Here is a 24,356-nt window from a genome sequence, read left to right as displayed (position 1 = left end):
CAGTTAAAAGTCTGAGGACCGAGTCTCTAACAAGTTCCCCCGGAGACATTTCACACGTTGTCACAATTCAACCATGGTGGAATTAAACTCACGCTGAGTGGCTCTACCAGGAGAGAACTCTAGGAAGCTTGCACCTGGACTTCGTCCCATGTGCCTCTTCCCTTTGCTGGTTTTGCTCTAATAAATCTTAGCCATCAGTATGACTATATGCTTAGTACTGAGTCTTTGTAGGAAATCACCGAACTCAGGGGTGGTCTTGCGGACCCTGACACAGACCAGTGTAGGTCCAAAGAAGAGGACTTGTGCCTTAAATCTCTTTATATTTCTTAGAATATATAACATACTCTTATACATAAAAGATACTCATATTTTGTGATTTTATATATTATCCTCCTAACATATCCAAACCAGTCTAAAGATGTGTTGAATCTCTACATCAGTGTAACTTAACATTGGTGAACCGGTTAAATGGCAAAAATACATGTGATAATACACGTACAATTCAAACAACAAATGAAAAGCTCTGGGCAGGTTCAAGTAACAGAGTTGGATAGAAGATTGATTACTTTGACCATTTACAGTCTGCAGCCCTCCAATTTGTTTTAATGATGTCTTGATAGTTCTCTGCCTGCAAATATACTAAAGAAGATCCTGGGGCTTCCCCGGTGGCACAGTGGTTGAGAGTCCGCCTGCCGATGCAGGGGACACGGGTTCGTGCCCTGGTCCAGGAAGATTCCACATGCTGCGGAGTGGCTGGGCCCGTGAGCCATGGCCGCTGAGCCTGCGCATCCAGAGCCTGTGCTCTGCAATGGGAGAAGCCACAACAGTGAGAGGCCTGCGAACCGCAAAAAAAAAAAAGAATATCCTAAGCATTCTTAATTTGAATTTCTTTTTGTGTTAATTCATCCATCTTTGGAATTTAGCAAAATATAACATATTTCAGTTGTGTGTGACTGATAAAGACGGCAGGCATTTTATCAAGCTTCTGTGTTATTTAACGACAGTTCTATGATGTGTCAAATAAACAATCCATGCTTCCTTATACTTTATACAATTCCTTTAGAACCAATCCTACCTATTGGCCAGTAGATCAAAAAGACTGCCACAGAAAACAATGATACAAAAGAAACATTGAAATATGATAAAAGAAGGCCCAAGGGATGAAAGGAATGAGTTGGAGAATATATCCAGGTTAAAGAAAGTTCCAGGCCACCCCTGATGTCAAAGTACTTTTCTGGTCTTGATCTGTCATAACAAAAAGAAAAAAAGGTTCTTACTATTTTTAAGGCAAACTTCTTTACTCAGCATAGAGATGTTATATCAAATGCCAATTATGCATTTCAAAAAAGCAAAGAAATACAATGAATTTTTACAAAACACAGCAATTCGGTGACTCTTTTTCTTATGAAGTCTCTATTTCCAGAAAAAAAAATTTATAGCACTAGAATGCATACTTTACCATTATGTATGAACAAACAATATTTTTTAAAATATTACTAACATAGAAAATATAAATCATTAAATTAGTGAAGAGTCAAACACATGGGAAAAGTCACAGAGCGGGAAGTAGCCTCCAGAGGTCATCAAACCATCCTCCTAAAACACTACACATTGGTAAGTCCCCGATTCAAGAAAAAGCAATGATTCCACCATCACACTTGATGGAAGGGGACTTCTGTTTTGGCTTTTGGGAGGTGGTGGCCATTCTAGAATTTTTCTTCTGTACCATTCCCAGCGTATTCAGCATTCATTGTGTTACTTTGGTCGTTTATTTTAGTGGCTCTACTCACTGCCACTAATACCACTGGCAAAAGAACATTATGAAGTTTTCTATTTAAATCCATTGTTCAACTGCCTTTCTTTTGATGTATGCTTTACCAACAGAGTTTATAATCTTGTGAAAGTTTATGTAGTAGTGAGATCCAGATTCTCAATTCTGTATCTAATCCCCAAGTCAAGCCATCTTTATTCATCAAATCAAAACTAAGCTATAAAGGAAAAAGTGATGAGCATTCTTTTTCTCTTCAAAAGGAAACAAAAAAAATCTATTTTATAAAGACAAAGATTCTCAAGTTGACACCAGTTTACTACAAACACTGCTTAACTGTCACCCAAAAGCTGAGACTTTCTTGTTTCAGGTTATAATTTTCATTATATGGAAATGGCAAGGTTACCATGACTTCATAAAAATTAACTGTAGAATTAGAATCTTGTAATTATAGATAAAAGTTAAATTTTAGAAGTATCAGGGGCTATAACAATGAAACATTCTAAACATTATCCACTACTTAAGACAAATTTTAAGTGTGTTTAAACATAAGGTGAAATGTGCAATGCAGACTAAATCAGTGTAGAGTAAAAACCCAATAGTGTACATATAGATAATGAAGGGATCAGAGAAGCTGGTTAAAACTTATAATGAAGAGAGAACTAGTAAGAATATAGCAACCTGGCTGAAATTGATATTCATTAGGGTACTCTCACATCAATAGGGAGCATTTGGATGCTGTGGTCTTTATCAGTGTCCCAGCTGGTAATGGCTGAAGGTTAATGCCTTACCCCATTCTGTTCAATTTTCTATCCTAATTAGCCCTCCAAATCTATAGCTGTGAGCACCAAGTGTCTGTGCTCAAAAGAAACTAATTAATGCTAGCAAATTAGATCAAGTCCAAAGATCCAACAGCCAAACTCTTAGTTAAATGCTCCTTGTTAATAGGAAGTGTAGCTGTCAATAACTGCTGTTGGTGACTATAATGAGGCATCCTTTTTTTCATTGAAAGTGATTTCATTTCTCTTTGTCACTGGAGAAGCTGTTCCATTCCCTTCACAAACCTAAGTTGCTGGCAGCCTGACCCAATTCTTATGATCAGCCAGGTTGAAATGACATGAAAAAATAAAATAAAATCAAACAGAAAAGCTTTCCTACATAATCATGTTTCAGGAATTTAACAGAAAATCAGATCACTTATTAGAATTCCTATATCTTTACTCAAGAACTGTACAATTAGGATGCATAATGCTTTTATGTAAAATCCTGTAATTATTTAATAAAACAAAGGCTATAAACAGTAAATAAACCACAATGGAAGTGTTCTTATTCTAAATTCCGTCTTATTGTTCAGTTTAAACGTAGCTGTTCTGCTCCCACTTGAGCAATGCCAGTTTATGTTCTCTCCTAGTTCACATGGTTAAACAGGAAGATCATTCTTTTATAAAATAATCAATTTTAGATTCTAAAACACTGTTTTGGACCATATGGCCTGACAAAAAATCGATATATGATATCTATAAAAATTCAAATACTCAAAGATCATTTGTTATAACGTGTTCTAGTAGGGACAAATGCATTGAAATAACTCAAATGGATCTCAAATTTTAAGATGCTTTCAGTCTTCAGAAGATTTTAAATATGGTTAAAAAAAAAAAAGATCAACATCCTAAGCAACTTAAGTTTTGATAAAGAAGCAAAAACTAAACATTTTCTTTTCTGTACCATTACAAAGTAATAGGTGTGTAACACAAATATTTTAAAGTTATACTCTATTTCTTTCATTTCAAAGACCAAAGTTTCATTGCCTAAGAGCAAAGCAAAGGTAGTTCTGAAACCCAAACTCGACCATTTCACATTTTCATCTGAATCATGTAAGAAATCTGTAATTGAGTTATCTAGCTTTCTTTCATTCTAGGTATCAGAGTAACATGTTACAAAACCCTATAATTTTATTATCCATTTTTAAGTTTTATCCTCCCTCACCTGAATCAGTATATTTTTTTAAAGTCCTATGAGGCAGGTGGAGGGTTACCTCTTGAGACCATCAGCATGACACCCGCTGACGCCAGGTGTGCACTGAACCCTACCCGCAGGTGCCAACGGAGTAACTTCTCCTGCCATCTGGGGGTGGGGGAAAGGAAGGTGCTCTGATTATACAACTAATTCATAATGAAACCAAGACCATCAAATGATACTAATAAATTACTGATAACTTGTTAATAAATTTATTTACAGATGGATTTAATTCAAACCTGATTTATAGGTGGATTTAAAATGGGAATAGCTCATGATAAATCATTTAAGAAAAAGAAATGACCATCACACAATGTCAATTCTGAGGAACTATTCTTTTATTGCCTTTGTCCATCAGTCCCAGAGGTCATTCTCTAAGGAGATAGCATCTAAGGGACAGAAATGTGCCTAGCACCCAAATGTTATTGACACAGTCCCCAAACTACAGCTGACACAGCCTGGCTTCCCGCAGAGAAACTTGCCGGGCACTGCAGCCCATCAGCCCCACTAAGCATTACTGTGGTCCCTCAACAAAGGCTACAAGGGATGCTGGGAAAACAGTCCACGTCAGCACAATTTTACCACTGTTTCTTTGCCATGGACATTCCAAGAGGAAGATTTTTTTTTTAATTTATTTATTTACTTATTTATTTTTGGCTGTGTTGAGTCTTCATTTCTGTGCGAGGGCTTTCTCTAGTTGTGGCAAGCGGGGGCCACTCTTCATCGCGATGCGCGGGCCTCTCACTATCGCGGCCTCTCTTGTTGCGGAGCACAGGCTCCAGATGAGCAGGCTCAGTAGTTGTGGCTCACGGGCCTAGTTGCTCCGCGGCATGTGGGATCTTCCCAGCCCAGGGCTCGAACCCGTGTCCCCTGCATTAGCAGGCAGATTCTCAACCACTGCGCCACCAGGGACGCCCCCAAGAGGAAGATTTTTATTAAAAAAACATTTCTACAATAATACTGCTATCTGCTTTCCTAATTACCCACCATTTATGGCCTCATTTTTCATCTTCTACGCCTTTGTATTTTTCACTATAATATTACATATTAATCAACATATCTCTAGATTTATAGAATACAGGCATATTTTATATTAAAACATTTTTCAAAGAATACATGCATATGTGGGTGTCTAGTGCATGCATTTACATAAATATCTTCTGCTCAGAAATGTAGAATATAGAAAAGTTTTTTAAAAGACTTGTAAGTACTACTGAGATTCCATTAACAATTCAATAATAGACAACAACGCCAAAGAAAATCATCTTAGACTATATTCCTATATGAATATGTTGATAGAGGAAAAACAGGCACACATTACATTTGATGTTTCTTCTTTCCCTATCAGAATCACCAGAATAACTTGTTTCTCCAAAATATGAATACAAGTTTTTCTCTCTATATAACTGTATATCTGGGAAAAAATGCTTTTTACTAGGAATCTGGGAGAATATTTTTAAATTGTAAATGAATTGAACACTGCCTGGAAGTTCTGAAAGCTGAAATACTGGTATCTGAGTGAAAGGGTAAGAAGCAATTCATACATATTAATTCATTGACTACTTGATTCCAAGGCTAAGAATTAAATTCAGATCATGTTATAAAAAACGTATTTGATCTTCATATGAATATTTGAATCTTACCTTGAACTTGTTCAGAACATCTCTCTCGGGCCTTTTCTCTCATTATTTTGGGGATCAAAACATCTTTTTCGACATGTCTGAGATGCTGCTCTGAAAAAAAAAAAAAAAGATCTTCCTTTAATATAGTAAAGTCTCAGGTAAATCACCAGTTTAGGGGAAAAATAAGCACTCTGGTCTACTTAAAATAAAAGCCTAGGCAAATATATTAAAAAGTGACTCTTCTATGACCTCATGAAATTGTGACTCTTTAGTCGCTGAAAATCATTCTAAATATTGTTTTATATATGAAAGAAAAAATGTAAGGGTGTAGGCAACATCTTTCTAAAACATTCTGCAAACTATGTTGCAACACTTTTATTTGATAACACATTCCATGTAGTCTTGGCAAAATTAAAGTCATAAAGTGTTATAATTTTTTAATTCATATAATCCACAAAAAGAGGATTTTTAGCAATACAGTACTGAGATCCAAGGATAGATGAAGAGATCCAAGATTAAGAGACATGTGAGTAGTTTCTCCACCCAGTAACAAGGGTAGCTTAAGAAAGAGCTGGCAGAAGAAGAAAAAGTGGAACTCGTGTGCATAGAAAAACAAACTACAGGAGGTTTCTGTGCACTTTAAATAGAACTACCTCAGTTAGACTAACACAGCAGCCAAAGCACCTGCCCCAAACTCCCACCAGCTCCTCAAATTCCTAGAGAACCCTGAAATCCAAAGGGGTAAGTATCCTCCAAATGATCAGGAATTCTGAAAGGCAAAAGGCAGATGAGATCAGATTAAAGGAGGCAATCTTATCCCCAGAGTTTTTTCCCAGGAAAAAACTGATACCAAAAGTAGGAAGCGGGCTTCCCTGACGGCGCAATGCTTGAGAGTCCGCCTGCCGATGCAGGGGACACGGGTTCGTGCCCCGGTCCGGGAAGATCCCACATGCCACGGAGTGGCTGGGCCCGTGAGCCATGGCCGCTAAGCCTGCGCGTCCGGAGCCTGTTCTCCGCAACAGGAGAGGCCACAGCAGTGAGAGGCCCGCGTAACGCATAAAAGAAAAAAAAAAAAAAAAAAGGTAGGAAGCATGCTCCACGCTCTGAAGCAGCAGAAACGGGGAGAAGGAGACATCCCTAGAGGAAACCAAAGCATTAGTGGTCGAAATACCACAGCAGGAGCCAAAGGAGGTCACTCTTCTGCTGCCTTCAGACCACAGGTAAAATAAGTAAATACAGGCACTTATCTCCATAAGATCAGAAAGTCTCTCAGTATCTATCTAGTGACACTTAAGACCAGGAACCCCTAAACTTTTCCTGGTTCCCAACATCCTCTGGATGCAGCTATGAAGTGATATAGTATTTGTAGAGAGGGTAAGAGGGCATCTCAAAAAGTAAACAAAATCAGCGACAACCAAACAGCCAAGAATCACCTAAATTTGTTGAAGGACAACACAGTGAAAAGGAGAACCCAACTGTAATTAATCAAGAAGTAAACAACTCCTAAGAGGGTGAAAAGAGTAAAGAAAATAAGATTTTCAAATAAATATAATATACTGAAGCAAATAAAAAGACATGAGTTCTCAGAAAGAAACAAATCATAGGTCACCTAAATGCACTTTGATGAAATATCTGAAGCTCAAAAATCCTAAAAGCTTCTAAAGGGAAAAAAAAAATCACCACACAGAGGAACAGGACCAGATTTACATCGTGTTTCACAGGCAAGATGTGGATGCAAGAAGATAATGATGAAATAACATCAAAGTTCTCAGAAAGAATTACTTTATATCCAAGAATTCCAGAGCCAATTAAGAGTGAAATTAAAGATATTTTCAGATATGTAAGAACTGAAAAGTTTCTCTCTTTCAACCCCACCGAAAAAGAAATGATCTTTATCATAGTGTGACAAACCAAGCCACTAATCCAATGTGGTGATGGAAAACAAGAATCCTTCTGTATGCACAGGGAGCTCATGGGCCGGAGTTCAGGCAGGTAGAGCAGAAGTGACTCTTCTCTGCTTCTGTGTCTGGGGCTCATCTGGGAAGACTCCAGCCACAGGCCCTGACTTCAATAGCCACAAAAGCTGGGGCTGGAGGATTTACTGCCAAGAAGACTTCTTTCTTCACATATTTATCTGATGTGTGGACTGGAAAGGCCAAATCACCTACACAGGGTACAGTGGGTAGGTGGCCTTTTCTGAGCCTGTTGTGGAAGCCATGCAGCCTTGTTCCTGCTACCTTATATGTTGATTTCAAGTCACTGGGCTCAGCCTACACTCCAGTGGAGGGAGGGCCACATCACACAGAGCCTGAGAGAGGGAAGATACTGTTGTAACCTTCTTTGTAAAATAAAATCTGCCACAAGAAGTAATAGAGAATGTATTCTGATCAAATAAAATGAATCCATGATGTACAAGTGTAAATATATAAGGCATATTAGAAAACATACATTTAAATTTACATGTTAAAACTGTAGAGTACTTGAACAACATCATCAACTAACTTGACCTAACATTTATAGAATACTCCACTCAATAACAGCTGAATATTTACCAAGATAAACTATAGTCTGGGCTAGGAAACAAATCTTAATAAGTATAAAAGAATTCAAATCATACAAAGTACGTTCCCTGACACCGGTGTATTTAAAGTAGAAATCAGTAACAAAAGGATCTCTTGATAATCTTCAAACATTTGGACACTAAATAACACACTTTAAAATAACCCATGGGTCTAGGAAGAAATGAAAAGGGAAATTAGAAAGTATTTTGAAATGAAAGAAAATATATCAAAATTTGTGTAAGGCAGCTAAAACAGTACTGATAGAAAAATTTATAGCACTAAAAGTTTACATTGGAAAAAACGGATAGTCTTAAATCAATGACTTAATCTTCCACCTTGAGAAATTAGAAAAAGAATAAAGAAACACAAAGCAAAGGAAAGAAATAATAAAACCTAAGCATAAATCAATGAAATAGAAACCAAAATAAACAAGCAAAATGATAAAGAAAAGCAATGAAACCAAAACTGGTTCTTTGAAAACATTATTAAAACTGATAAACCACCTTGCCAGTAAAAAAGGGAGGTCACAAAGATCAGAAATGATACACATTTTTATATAATAATAATGTATTTAAGTGATCTTTAAATGTAGGTCAATAAATTTGACAACGAAGATGAAGTGGACAAATTCCTTGAAAAACACAAATAACCAAACCTAACTCAAAAGGACATATAACCAGCAGAGCCCTGTATCTATTAAGAAAATTGAATCTGTAGTTAAAAGCTTTCTCACAAAAAAATTCCAGACCCAGAGAGCCTCACTGGTGAATGTGGCCAAACATTTAAGAAAGAAATAATATCAATTCCATACGAACTCTTTCAGAAAACTGCTCTGAAGCCAGCATTACCCTGATACCAAAACCTGATAAGACATTACAAGAAAAGAAAACTACAGTCCAATATCCCATCATGAATACAGATGTAAAACTCTTTACAAAAGATGAGCAAATTGAATTCAGCAATACAAAAAAGGATAATACCTCATGACTAGGTGGGGTCTACCCCAGGATTGCAAGCTTCACTTAATATTCAAAAGTCAAGAAATGTAATTCATCATATTAAAAAACTAAAGAAGGTAAGACACGTGGTTATGACAACAAGCCACAGAAAATACATTTGACAAAAACCTAATATCCATTCCTAATTAAAACCCTCAGTAAAGTAGGAACAGAAGGAAACTTCCTCAACAGGATAAACGGCATCTAAAGAAAAACCCACTGCTGATATCATATTTAATGGTGAAACACTGAATGTTTTCCTCCTAAAACAGGGAACAAAAGATAAAGAAGTCTGCTCTTACCATTTCTATTCAGCATTATACTGGATGTTCTAGCCAGTGCAATAAGGCAAGAAAAATAAAAGGCTTCCAGATTGAAAAGGAAAAAATAAAACCATAGTTACTCAAAGATCATATAATTGTCTATATAGAAAATCCAATAGAATCTACAAAAAGTTACTAGAACTAGTATATGAGTTCAGCAAGGCTTCCAGATACAAGATTAATATACAAAAATCAAATGGAAATGACATAATAAAAAGTCAGAGGACTAGAAAATAATTCAATAATAACCTTCCAATCTATAAAATAGAAAATGGCTTTTTAAAAAATGAACTGGGGCTCAGGAACCTGCAAGACAAGAAGAAAAGATCTAACATTGATTTTACCACAGTCTCAGAAAAAGAGGTAAAAAGAATGCAGGGCTGAAAAAATATTTGAAGAAATGACTGACACTTTTACGAACTAGTCAAAAGACAAAAACCTATTAATTCAAGAAAACAGTTAAAAACCTCAAGAAATACACACCCAGACAAATCATAATCATACTTCAGAAAATGAGAAAGAAAAATCTTCAAGGTGCAGGGCAGAAGTTGAGACACAGATGTAGAGAACAAAGGTATGGACACCAAGGGAGGAAAGCCACGGTGGGGAGGGGATGGTGGTGTGCTGAATTGGACGATTGGGACTGACATTTATACACTGATGTGTATAAAATTGATGACTAATAAGAAACTGCTGTATAAAAAAATAAAATGCAAAAAAAAAATCTTCAAGGCATCAGAGAGAAATATAGCAGAACAAAAATTCAAAAGACAAAGGCTTTCTCTTCAGAAACCAGAGGCCAGAAGGAAGTGTCACAGTATTTTTGAGTACTAAAAGAAAAGACCTGTCAATCAAAAATTCTATAACCAGAAAAAATGTTTTTCAGGATTGAAGACAGAATAAAGATAACTCAGAGGAAAGGAAGCTAAGGTAATTTCTTGCCAGCAGACCTGTTGTAAAAGAATGGCTAGAGGAAGTTATTCAGACAGGAAGGAAATATTAACAAAAGGAAACTCAGAACAACAGGAATGAAGAAAGGACAACACAAAGAATAAATGTAATAAACTATTCTTTTCTTGAATTTTAAAAATTATTTTTGACAGAAGCAAAAATTATAGCATTCTCAATGTATATAGAGATAATATTAAAGATGACTTCCGGATAAAGGAAAGAGGATAAAGCAACTTCGGTGGTAGTAAGATATCTACATTTTATTTGAAAGATAAAATGTTGATGCTAGTAGACTGTGATAAGCTATGTATGCATAATGTAATCTTTAGAACAACCACTTAAAAAAACTAAGAAATAAATTCAGAAACCATACAGATAAATCAAGTGGAATGGAGTTAACCAGACAGTAGTAACAGAAAGATAGCAGGAAAACCTCCTGACACCTGGAAATTAAATGACACACTTCTAAATAATTCATAAGTCGAAAGAGGAAGTAAAAGAATACACTGACCTGAATAAAAATGAAAGCATAACATATCAAAATTTGTAAGACAAAGCTGAAGCAGTGCTTACAGGGAAATTTATAGCAATAAATGCTCATATTTAAAGTCTCAAACCAATACAGTTGACCCTTGAACAATACGGGTTTGAACTGTGAGGGTCCACTTATACGCAGACTTTTTCCAATACATGGGTACTACAATATTACACAATGGCAGTTGGTTGAATCCACCACATTTTATTAGGACAGCATTACTCAGATACCAAAAGCAAATCAATATTTTTTTTAAAAAAAGCCCTAATATCCTTCATGAATACAGATGCAAAAATCCTCAACAAAATATTAGCAAATCAAATCTGGCAATGTATAAAAAGAAAAATACACCACACCAAGTGAGCTTTATTCCAAGGATGCAAGGTTGGTTCACTATTTGAAAAACAACCAATGTGATCTATCATATTAACAGTGTAAAAAAGGAAAGCCATAAGATCACATCAATTGACGCAGAAAAAAACATAAAATTCAACGCTATTCATTAAAAATGAACAAACAAAACTCAGTAAACTAGGACTAGAAAGGAACTTCTTCAAACTAACAAAGAATCTGCAAATAATCTATAGCTAACATTATACTTAATGGTAAAAGACTGAATGCTTTCCCTTTAAGAACAGGAACATGGAGTAAAACTGCATAGAACCATACACACAAACATATGCATGTATATAAAAACTGGTGAAAACCGAAAAGGTCTACTGTCTAGTTAACAGTATTGTACCAACGTCAAGTTTCCTGCTTTTGATATTTGTACTACAGTTACGTAAGATTTCACTGTTGGAGGAAGCAAGGTGAAGGGCACAAGAGACTCTACACATTAGTATTTTTTATAACTTCTGTGAGTCTGTAATTATTTCAAAATAAAAAGTTAAGGGAAAAAAACTGCTAGAAGAAATCACAGGAGAAGATCTTTATGTATTTGCAGAATATTTAGACTTGCTTACCCTCGACCATAAGAAAACAATCCAATTAGAAACGGGCAAAATATATGTATCTAACAAAGGACTTGACTCTAGAATATATTAAAAAACTCCTAATTATCAATAACAAAAATAGAAACAACCCAATAAAAAAGAGGCAAAAGGCTATAGTGGACACTTCAAAAAGAAGATACACAAAACTGTAAATATATACATGAAAAGGTGCTCAAAATCATTAGTCATTAAGAAAATGCAAATGAAACCTATGATGTCATTTCACACCCACCAGAATGACTAAAATGAAAAACAGTAATGACACCAAATGTAAGGAAGAAACATGGAGCAACTGGAACTTTCATACATGCAGGCGGGAGTGTGAGATGATAAACTTCTTTGGAAACCTGCTTGTTAAGTTATAAAGTTAAATATACACCCAGCCTATTTTCCACTCCCTAGGTGTTCATTTACCCAAGATAAACTAAAATATATGTCCAGAAAACAACCTGTACAAATCAGTTTATAGAAGCATTATTCATGATAGCCCCAAACTGGAAACAACCTAAATGTCCACTGAATACTATTTAGCACTACAAAAGGATGAACTACTGGTTTACTCAACTTGGGTGAATCTCAAAAATTATGTTGAGAAAAAGAAGCCAGGCACAAGAGTACATACCATAGGATTCAAGAACATGCAAAACTGGGCTTCCCTGGTGGCGTAGTGGTTGGGAGTCCGCCTGCCGATGCAGGGGACACGGGTTCGTGCCCCGGTCCGGGAGGATCCCACATGCCGTGGAGTGGCTGGGCCCGTGAGCCATGGCCGCTGAGCCTGCACGTCTGGAGCCTGTGCTCCGCAACGGGAGAGGCACAACAGTGAGAGGCCCATGTACCGCAAAATAAATAAATAAATAAATAAAAATTTTAAAAAACACACCAAAAGTTAGTTGGGAAAAAAAAAAAGAACATGCAAAACTAATCTACAATGATAAAAATCAGAACAGTAGTTATCCATGGACATTGAGACGGATATTCTCTGAGGGATGTCCTGTTTGGGGTATATGCATTTATCAAAACTCACAATCTGGGCTTCCCTGGTGGCGCAGTGGTTAAGAATCTGCCTGCTAACCCAGGGGACTTGGGTTCGAGCCCTGGTCCGGGAAGATCCCACCTGCCGCGCAGCAACTAAGCCCACGTGCGCAACTACTGAAGCCCGCGTGCCTAGAGCCCGTACTCCACCACAGCGAGAAGCCTGCGCACCGCAATGAAGAGTAGCCCCACTCACCGCAATTAGAGAAAGCCCTCATGCAGCAATGAAGACCCAAAGCAGCCATAAATAAATTTTAAAAAAAACCTCACAATCTGTAAATTTCACTGTGTATATATATATATATGTATATATATATATATATATTTTACTTCAATTGACAATATGTTAACATTAAAACATGATACGAATCTATACTCACAGTGGGTGATTTTAACAAGTTAACTATCAGAAATTAAATAATTAAGTAGACAAGAAGTTTTATAACTTTCTCCTTCGAGAGACTATTCATCTTTTATTAGATTTATTTCTATCAGGAAAGGTATCTTTTCATAAATAATATGTAATTATTTATTGCTGGTAGGTAGGTTCAACAAAATTTTTTATATTGCCCTTGTAACCAATACAACCTTACTTAATTCTCATTAATTGTAATACTCTGCCAATAGATTCTCTTCCAATTTCTTTTTTTTTAAATAAATATATTTATTTATTTTTGGCTTCGTTGGGTCTTCATTGCTGCGCACGGGCTTTATCTAGTTGCGGCAAGCAGGGGCTACTCTTCGTTGTGGTGCGTGGTTTCTAGGCACACAAGCTTCAGCAGTTGTGGCACATAGGCTCAGTAGTTGTGGTGCACGGGCTTAGTTGCTCTGCAGCATGTGGGATCTTCCCGGACCAGGGCTCAAACCTGTTTCCCCTGCATTGGCAGGCGGATTCTTAACCACTGCGCCACCAGGGAAGTCCTCCAATTTCTATATAGACAATCATCAGGAAAGCTCTGTACCTTTCTTTTTCAATTCTGTCTATGTCTTTTAGAAGAACAGTGAGTAGTAACCAGCAGCACCTGTCTTGAGTGCTCAAATTCTGCTTAGAATTTTTGAAGTTATCCTCATGTTGAGATCTGCCTGTGACTTTACTCTCCTGTCTTTGTGTTGTTTTGGTATCAAAGTCACATTATTTAAACAATACATTAGGGACTTCTTTTTGTATTCTCTGGACCCCTTTGTATAAAAATCAAGATTATTACCAGTCCTTTGAAAGTTTGGTAGAAACCACCTGTGATGGTCAGCTTTATGGGTCAATTTGGTGAGGTGCTAGTCCCCAGGTATTCACACAAACTGTTGCTGGGAGGGTATTTTGCAGATGTGATCAACATCTTTAATCAGTTGACTTTAGGAAGATCATCCTAGAAAATCTGAGTAGGCCTGATTCAATCAGTTGAAAAGCCTTCAGAGCGCACTTGAGATTCTCCTAAAGAATTTCACCTGCAGACCATAGCTTTGGCTCATGACCAAGAGTTCCAGAGCTGCCCTTCCTGACACCCTGCCCTACACATTTCAGACCTGCCCAACAGTCAATCACATAAGCCAATATCCTGCCACGTATATGTGTACATGTGTGTGTGTACCTGGTTTAGTCAGGGTTTGGGAGTATGTATGTGTGTGGGAGATAGACGCAAAGAGAGTTTTAACTACTGATACAATTTTCTAAGGGCTTTCTATTTATTCTTGAGTCAGTTGCAGTTTTTAGTAAGTTTGTATTTCTCAAGGAAACTATCCATTTCATCTAAAATTTCAAAATAATGATATGAAGACGTTCACATGACTTCTTGCTCTTTACTACACCTATAACTGTATCCCAATTTTCACTGCCTATGCCAGGGGGTCAACAAACTTTTTCTGTTAAGGACCAGAGTGTAAATACTTCAAGCTTTGTAGGCTACAACTCACCTCAGTCATGTATACTCCTTTTATTTATTTATTTATTTTTAACAACCCTTTGAAAATGTTACTAACCATTCACAGCCTACAGGCCTTACCAGATTCTGCCCAGGGTATAGATTGCTGAACTCTGGCCTACATTATTGATTTATGCCTTCTCCTTTTCCTTAGCTTTGCCAGAGCTGCTATAAGATGAGAAAAAGAACACTAGCATACAGAAGGAACTGCAAGTATGGGTGGAGAGAAAAGGACAGATTGAGAGGGAGGCTCTGGAGGAGTGGTGGGACCTGAGGGGACTAAGGAACCAGGATGAGTCAAGGCGAGCTTCCCAGTTTTCTGGCTCCAAATGAAATGATGTAACCACTCACTGAGACAGGGAGACAAAAGAAACCCCAGGTGGTTCAGGGTAGACAAGCTGAATTTGAAGAGCCTGTGACACATCCTGTGAGTGGAAAGCTGGTATCTATTTGGAGGGAAGACAATAAAACTGGGGCAGTCTCCACACACTTCTTTTCTCCTTGTCTACAGTGAAAACCATATTTAGGCATCAGTAATTGACAGTATTATTACTGAACAGATTAGAAGAAATACTGTGATACGCTGATCTACTGTATATAATCAATTTCAGAATGTGATCTCTTCCTTTCACTCATACAGTTTTAATCTATACAACTCACCTATAATGTGTCCTGATGAACCCACTCTTTCTCTACACATCTTGCAGTGGTCTTAGATAAAGCACTAATTTTTTAAATTAGCTCCCTGAATAAAGACATAGCTTTGTGATACTGAACCATTTTTTCCATAAGTAAATTATAATACTGATTACCTAAATTTACCTATATTATAAATTCTAGGTTATAATATTCCTCCAGAAACATTTTTTAAATGGCTTGCAAGAACTCCTTCTGATCATTCTTCTAAAACATATGACAAAGAAAATTCTAGAATCATATAAATATTGCTTTAGATTTTCTATACTCTTGGTGTTAAATCAGAAATAACAGACTTGAGAGTTCCCTGGAGGTCCAGTGGTTAGGACTCTGCGCTTCCACTGCAGGGGGCACAGGTTCTATCCCTGATCAAAGAACTAAGATCCTGCATGCCATGCAGCGCCCCCCCCAAAAAAAAACAGACTTAAAAATATATAATTAATTCTGATACCACTTGGTAGCACACTTATCATTAAATGTCCATTTTTAATTAATTATGATTTTATACATATTTCAAAGTTTCCCTCAACACTACAAATATTATAGATATGGCACTTTTTATTCACAAAATTACAGGGTGATTCCCTCAATGTCAATATGATGCATATGTTATACATTTGCACCAAAGCCTACAAAAAAATCAAATTTTGAGAATTTGCTACTCTATAGTCACATGAATTTATACTGAGATGAAGAATCAGGATAACACCACCAGGGAAAATTTCCAAAGCTCTAACTTCTCAACATTCTATCATCATCTGAAAGTCAATTTTCACCTTTTTCACTAGCTGACATTGTTAGTTCAGACTTTGCTCTGGGGCTCACGTGTTCCTGCAACATGACATCCTCAATTACAAGGCAAATGACAGCAGCACTTGTCATGAATCCACAAAAATAACAGTGACGCAACTCAGAGCATCACAGAATCTTCCACTGGGAAGAAGTGACACCACCGGAAGGGCAAGGAATGCCTTTTCAACACTGAAAATGTTCTAATTTAATTAATTTAATTGTTATTTAGATAATGCCACTTTTTTTGTCTTTTTTGGAACCTCCTAGCTGCACTTACTTGTTCCCGCAGACATTTCCATGCTACTGTTTACTGGAGGAAAAATAAGAAAAATGTTTGTAGTAAATGTGCAAAACTGTTCTTATTAGCAATGGTTTCTACTTTAAGTCCCTCTTCTATACCAGCTACCAAGAGTCTCCAAATGAAGGGCCCAGGCAGATAGCATTGTGTACAATACAGCAGGACCAGAGCTCTCCACTGGTAGCTTTGCACTGCGTGCTTCACACCAGGAGCCCGGGAGGACTCCGGTCTCTGTGCTCAAAGACACTGATGCCCCAACCAGACTTCCCTGTGTCTGCCAGCTCGGTCATACCCACTTCTACAGCGACAGTGTAATATGAAAAAGGGGTGGGTGGGCAGGGGTATGGAGACTGGGAAAACAAAAACAGGGAAGATCAGTGTCCCTTTCCCACCGTCTTCCCTTCAAGCCACACTTGAATTGACAAAACAAAGAAAATCCATAGCAGGAAAGATTTTCCCCCTAACAGTCCAGCAGCCTCTGGCTATGAAACCTCAAGATGAAGGCCAGGAACACCCTTTAGTCTTCTTAAAGGCCCCTCAGGTTAAGTATCTGGATTCTGTTTTGCACATAAAATGGAGACTCACAGAGGGGATATAACCCAGGCCTCTGATAAAAGGGCAGGCCCCAAATCTTCTTCCACAACCCGACCCCTCACCTGGGGCAGTGGCCTATTTCAGAGGACTTCAGCAAACAAGGTCCCGTGAGCTTCCAAAGTCACGGTGAAGCCTGAAAGAACCCTTGGACAAGAAGATTGTTGGTTTCAGAAGCATCGTTTTGAACAAGCAAAATTCAAAACTTCACATTTCTTGATCAGAAAGTAAAGCTAAATGATTCTGACCATGGAGAAAATTATTTTTTTTAAAAAAAAGCAAAAGGACTGATTTGTCAGTTGGCTGAAAAGTACCTTCACAGAGAATAAACATCAAATATCAGGTCAGTCAGTAACAACAGAATCTTTTTATAAGCTCAAACTTACAAAACCCAGAAAGCACATCAATGAAGCAGATGTGCCTATTTCTGCTCTGCTTCTGGGTCACACACCACGGACTTCCCACAATCATTGTGCTACATTTGTACTCCTCTGTCCTATCAGCTTCCACTGGTAGTAACCACCTCGTTCACACCACATGTGCCCATTTCCCCAAAGCACCTATTTCTTGGACCTCAGATTCTGCAGATTGCTAGGTGTGAAAACTTCCTCTTCCACCCACATTACTTTAACCAAGATGAGGCCAGAAAGGGACAAGACTAAAAGTATACCAAAGCAGGAAATCGACTTATGCAAGAAGACATGCCAATTTTAGAAAAGCACTGCCATCTCCATTGTGGCCGTAATGTCTTAAATGAAAAGGCTTCACATTTACTTTATTTGGTAAAACTTCAAGACTGCCTTTTGCTACAAGCACAATCTCCCATTGATACCTAATAGAAAATCAGCCGTGTTATTACAGGAAACAGAAGGAATAAATGACAGCATGCCTGGGCCTCCCAGCAACACACCCCTGATTTATTTTCCCTCCGGTGTCCGTCTGGAACACAGTGGGCTACTTGCATCCTTACGAATGCTCCTCAATGCCTCTGGCCACACTAGCTCTACCAGTTCTTCCCCTCCACCTTGTAATAGTTCATAAAATTTAACAAAACACATGGACCACTTTGATAACACAGCAAGGGAATTATTTTTATATTGAGACCTTATTTACTTATTTCAAAGATTCAATCCTTGCTTAAATCACTCACATCTTTCTCAGGATAGCCTACAGAGCCAGTCTGAGTTCTGAGTTAAAACCAGTTCCACAATACAACTTTCTTCCTACCACCTTCACCAGACTGCCTCTGGCTAACCTTGGCTGAAATTCAAGTTCACCTTTAGAACAAAAATTTATCAAAATGAGGATATTAAGATAAATAATTAAGATATGTGTACTGTAGAGGCTGAAAGCAAACTCTAAAGGAGTCTCAAAAATGTTCTGAACTATGGTAACACTGAAAAAAGTATAAACACTCCCTAGGTAAGCTCTGCTCCTACTCCTCCCGCGGCAATCCCACAAGGCTCCACCTTAAAAATGGTACTTTTTATGCTGTGCTCTCAGTGCTTGCCTACATCTCCAAATCTACTCGGCCCACATTTTCAAGTACCTGTTAGTAATTCCCAAGTCCCACCAGCATCAGAATTTCAACTTAAAATTTCTATAGTTTAGGGCTTCCCTGGTGGCGCAGTGGTTGAGAGTCCACCTGCCGATGCAGGGGACACGGGTTGGTGCCCCAGTCCGGGAAGATTCCACATGCCACAGAGAGGCTGGGCCCGTGAGCCATGGCCGCTGAGCCTGCGCGTTCGGATCCTGTGCTCAGCAACGGGAGAGGCCACAACAGTGAAAGGCCCGCGTCCGGCAAAAAAAAAAAAAAAAAAAAAAAAAATGTATAGTTTAAATCTTTATTCTGCCACCCCAGTGGTTATATTCTCCTTCTTAGCTTAAAAAAAAAAGCCAGCTTAGATTTATATAGTACACAGAAAAAGCACAATAAATATTTTCAGAAGAAAGGAAAAAGTGGTGGCAGAAGGGATCATTTTACAAACGCCATCACAGGCAGGAGCAGGCGTTATGAACCTGAGGCTTACAAAGCTCAAAGCAATCTTGCATCATCACCCAGCAAATCACTAGTCAAGTCAAACTCAAGCTCAATCTTCTGTCTTTATTTTCCATCTCCTACCTCTTATTTCCTTATCAAAGTTTACTTATTTAACATCACACTCAACTCTTGTTCTACCCAAAGTGCTCCCTGACCCCAGCACCTGAAAGCGAATTCTCCACCCTCTAACCCCACGGTGTTTCATGCACAAATGCTATGGCTCTAATCACACGTGGACTTAGAACACAGCACAGCACACTACCTACGAAATCTTCTCCTGCTAGATCAATGGTTGCTACAGACTGAACTGTGTCCCCACCACCACCATTTTCATGTCGAAGCCCTAAACCCAAAATGACTGTAGCTGGAGAGGTGATTAAAGTTAAATGAGCTCATATGGGTATAGCCCTAATCTGATAGGTGGCCTTGTAAAGAAGGGGAAGAACCAGTAGCCAAATCGGTCTGCACCTTGACTTCGAACTCCCAGCCTCCCAAACTGCGAGAAAATAAATGTTCACTGTTTAAGCCACCAAGTCTATGGAATGTTATTATGGCAGCTCAAGCAGACTAAGACAGGGTTTGGTACCAGAAGTTTTTGATTCTGGCTGCATCTAACAACCACACCTGAGAGGGCTTTTAAAAATTGTGATGTCTGGGTCCCACCCTAGACCAGTTAAAACAGAGATGCTGGGGTAACACCCAGGCATTGGTATTTTTAAAAGCTCCCCAAATAATTCCAATATCAGATTCTAGATTAAGAACCACTGCACGGGACTTCCCTGGTAGCACAGTGGTTGGGAATCCACCTGCCAATTCAGGGGACGTGGGTTCGAGCCCTGGTCTGGGAAGATCCCACATGCCACGGAGCAACTAAGCCCATGCACCACAACTACTGAGGCTGCACTCTAGAGCCTGCGAGCCACCACTACTGAGCCCGTGCGCCTAGAGCCCGTGCTCTAGAAGCCACCGCACCGCAACAAAGAGTAGCCCCCGCTCACCACAACTAGCAAAGGCCCGCGCGCAGCAATGAAGACCCAACGCAGCCAAAAATTTTAAAAATAAATAAAATAAATACATTTTTAAAAAGAAAGAAAACAGGCGTATCATGCCAGACACCCAAGGGTTAAGGGGCATAGCCCAAGACCCCTTCCCTCACCTGGCTGTCCAGCCTAAGTGACTGGAAGACATTAAAAAAATTTAAAAAAAACATTGCACGAAACTTAAGTATAATGAGGTCAGAGACCATGTCTCATTAACCTCCATAACTCCAACTCCTAGCATATAGTAAACATGCAATAAAACTATTTAATAAATGACACATGTATTTAAATTTTCTATATTTGATAATCATTATACTAACAAATAGTTGAAAAAATATATTCATTCATTTGATATTCATTCTGTTAAACACTTATCAGGCACCTACTATGTACCAAGCAACATGCTAAGGACTGTTTATACACTGATGTACCTTATTCTGCAGCATAAACATTTAAAACTCTGTCTTTCAATTAATCATATTTAGTTAATTAACAAATCCTTTAATCTGGAAAACCTCCCAGTAACAGTGCTTTAGCAAAATCACAATGCAGGATAGTAAACACCACGTTCTTAAAAATGTTTTCCCGCAATCTCTTTACTTACGAATGTAAAAGTATAATGGGGGCTGGTGGGGGGAGAAGGTTAATTTGGGAATCAAATTTGGGCACATTTTGTGTGGCCCACTTCTATCAAGTCTAAGGTACTTGCGTTTTTGACATCTATACACCTAGACTTTCCTAAAAATATAGCATTAACACCCCTAGAGATAAATAACCATACTAATCAAGTCAATGAAACATGAACTTTCCGTGCTGAGTCAAGAACCCCTTGAGACCAGCTGGAAGTATTTAAAAACATACAAGTTTAAGGCTTGAAGCAGCCTCAACTTCTGATACATCTTACTCTCCCTGCCCCTCATCCTCAAATCTCAGATTATGCCATTCAGAATTCTTAAAGGACCTGAGGTTACTGGCAAAGTCTGAAACAAGTCAGTCCTACTCATTCCCAAATTCAATTCGGTGCTAAATGCGTAACAGTACAGTGCCTCCTGGGGCTGGTGGAGAATGTCTTGCAGTCTAGGTGTAATTAACTGGCCTATCCTTTCTAATCATCCTTTCGCTAATATAAAGGTATGGAACCATATGAAAGACATTTACTGGTCACCACGCAAGGAAATATTCCCATTTTCACATCAGATTTTTCTTCATCTCTCAAGTTATGTGATACATATAGACATACCCCGTCTATAGGTTTCATTCCATTTCTCAAGGAAAAAACTCTAGATTAGAATGAAAGAAACTCCATACCCAGGTTATTTGATATTTTGGTGGTTTTTAAAATTCCAAATATTAAAAAAAAATTTGCAAAACACTGGAGGGTGGTGACCATCAGGGAAAGCATCCTCTGAAATTAATTTTTTTAAAAAATGAACAAGACTTAGATAAGTGTGGGGGTGGGGCAGAAAGGGAAAAATTCCAAAAAGAAGGAACAGCATGTCAAATGGCCTAGATGAAAAACAAAAACAATTTGGCATGTTAGGTATATTTAAACTTTTTTACCACAACCCCGAGACACTTTACACCTGGACGCAGTACACACATCTATGTGTATTTATGTATGTGTGCAAGGGTATCCCTTCCTACCGGACCTGCCTACCTGATCCAAGCTCTCACTACCCAAACTAAGGTTCCTAACACTCACATAAGTTATTTTTAGGATGGAGCTGGTGTCCCTCCCGTGGCGGGGAACACAGGTGCCTCCTGAAGGAGAGAACCTGAAGCATCACACCTGCAACCTTCCCAGCACCGCCCTGGGGCATGGGAGCACTTGGCAGTTTTCCTTCTCGGGGTCCCCTCCCCCTACCCCTGCAGCAGGCCTGGGCTGACAGGCATCACAAAGCCCAGTTCCCTTGCCTCCAAAGCAGGACAAGCCCTGCAGCACACCCTTACTCAGCCTCCTCCCCTCCTGCTCCTGTTCCCCTCCCTCCCTGGCAGGTTTTTCCTAAGAACACTCCATGAATAAATGATCTGCACATTAAACACCCAAGTGGTGCCCAAGTGCCCGAATCTCGTTCCTCAATACCGTGCCCAAGTAAAGGAACCACAGCTTGTCTGAGAAATGAGTAATTCTATGGCTGGGCCAGGGGAGGCCCTACAGAAGCCAGAGATATCTTGTGTGAGAAAAAAAAAAGGAAATGCTCAAAAAATGATGGGAGCACATCCCAAGGACCCAGAAGCTGGTTTGAACGAACTCTCACTGGCCAAATCTGAGAAAACGTGAGTACCAAAATAATTACACATGGTAACAAATGATGAACCATGGAGAAGATAGAAATTCATGAGTCCACACCAGTAACAAATCTGTAAGTTTCTTGTCTACAGCAAAATGTCAACAACCATCTAATAAACGTGGAGAGAGCACTGGAGGTAGAAAACCATCATTCTGTAACCATCATAGGAAAGACTGAATCAGGCAAAAATCAATGGAGGCTCAATTACTTATTAATTACAAGAGAGGAAAAAACATAGCAAAGAAATGGGACAAGACCTTGGCCGCGTGGTCAAAATTACAACCACCCACGAAGGACGGACCTCCCATGCCTCCAGGTGTGATGCCCCAATGCAGATGGTTCAGCTGAGATCTCGCTTGGGCTCTGAAAAAAAGTCAGATCAACACACAATGAAGGAAAGTTCTACCTGTCACTCTTGCACTTGCAGTGTCTTCCTGTTATTCTTGGATAAAATTCAAACTCCACCAATGGGTTTAGGAGACATTGCATGATCCCAGTCCAAACCCCACAGGGCCTCCAAAAACATCCCTCTTTGACTTCAATGCTTCTCTCTTTCCTGTGCTCTCTGCTAATGCCAGCGTTTTTAAATTTCGGAGAACAGAGGACTTCCCTGGCAGTCCAGTGGTTAAGAATCCGCCTTCCAATGCAGGGGACTTGGGTTAGATCCCTGGTCAGGCAACTAAGCTCGTGGGCCACAACTACTGAGCCCATGTGCTCTAGAGCCTGCTCGCCGCAATGAAAGAGCCCGCATGCCGCAACGAAGATCCCACGTGCCGAAATAAATAAATTTCAGAGAACAGTTTCAGGTTGTTAATCTAATGAGACAAAAGCAATATATTTTCTAGTGCAAACATGATTTGAGCTTAGCAATACATAAAACGTGGAAGTCAGATTTTTAGCTCTCAACTTGAATATAATTTGTGTGTAACCAGATACTGTGAAAACACAGAAGCAATAAAATAAAAAATTTTCTAATCAACTACATTATAGTATTTTTCCATATTAATCACACAATGCTCAGAAAAAGAAAAAAAAAAGATTCTCCCAACCGTTTAGATGTCTAACTTGAAAAGCAGAATCTTCCAGTGACTGAGTGTGCTGGTATACCTAAAGCTCATCTACCTCCATCTCCTTGGGAACCACTAAAAGAACCCATGCAACCTAAGTATTCCAAGAGCCGCCATAATGCCATCCTCCCAAGATACACACATCTTACTCACGGATTCCCCTTATTCTTCCCCACGTTCTTCCCCTTATTAGACCTCTGGAAGAAAACACCCATGAAGGGAGACACACGCACACACTTAAGGGAAATTCTCTCCTGCTGCCCCCACTGTGAATCCACCCTAATAGACGGGGCAGGGAAACTTCCTACCCTGCTCAAAGAGGAAAAGGTAGAAGAAAAACAGAGGAGAAGGAAATCTCTTCCAGTTGTTAGAAAAAGTAAGAAATCAAACTTCTCAGGCCCAGGTTCCTGTGAGTTGTCATCTGGGAATATAATCATGTCAGATGATTTCTCTGGACTCTGGAAGCAGCAAAGGCTTAACTGGGTGTCCTTTCAGGACAGCACTGGGCTGGACTTCCCATGACTGGGCTATTTTACAACTCGTTAGGGGCAGAGGTTAAATTCTAGAACTTTATCCAACAGAGATAGAAATAATATCTGACCAGTGGGAAAGATAATGCCCAAAATGACAGTTTATGGTCCTATTTAAATTAACCAGCTTTTATCTAAGCCAACAATCTATGACATATTCTAGCATCTACCTTCTCAATGCTTTCTGGAGTGTTTTTTACATTTTACTGGTTCCCTTACTAATTACTGAGTTGAAGAAAATCTTCAACACATATTCACTTTGTATTAGCATAAGTAATCATTCTACCTTTCTG

At 38.7% G+C, this 24,356-nt stretch overlaps 1 protein-coding gene across 8 annotated transcripts in view; it reads right to left on the bottom strand.

Moving 5' to 3' along the window:
- Positions 1–24,356, bottom strand: part of CMC1 (C-X9-C motif containing 1) — a 76,852-nt gene that overhangs the window by 49,729 nt on the left and 2,767 nt on the right. For 2 of the 8 annotated variants that reach the window (XM_060022074.2, XM_060022078.2), the window contains exons 2-3: positions 22,724–22,829; positions 5,428–5,512 (exon numbers count right to left, since the gene is read on the bottom strand). In XM_060022074.2, coding sequence (XP_059878057.1) covers positions 5,428–5,512; positions 22,724–22,774 — 136 coding nt within the window. In that variant the 5' untranslated portion in view covers positions 22,775–22,829. Of the gene's footprint in view, positions 1–5,427; positions 5,518–12,391; positions 12,560–22,723; positions 22,830–24,356 lie in introns of those variants that run through there. The other 6 variants (XM_060022075.1, XM_060022079.1, XM_060022071.1 and 3 more) reach the window with 5 other exon arrangements.

Source organism: Delphinus delphis, chromosome 10, assembly GCF_949987515.2.
Source record: "Delphinus delphis chromosome 10, mDelDel1.2, whole genome shotgun sequence".
NCBI classification, from domain to species: domain Eukaryota; kingdom Metazoa; phylum Chordata; class Mammalia; order Artiodactyla; family Delphinidae; genus Delphinus; species Delphinus delphis.
The sequence above is the reverse complement of the archived record's forward strand: the minus strand, read 5'-3'. Positions and strand labels throughout refer to the sequence as shown.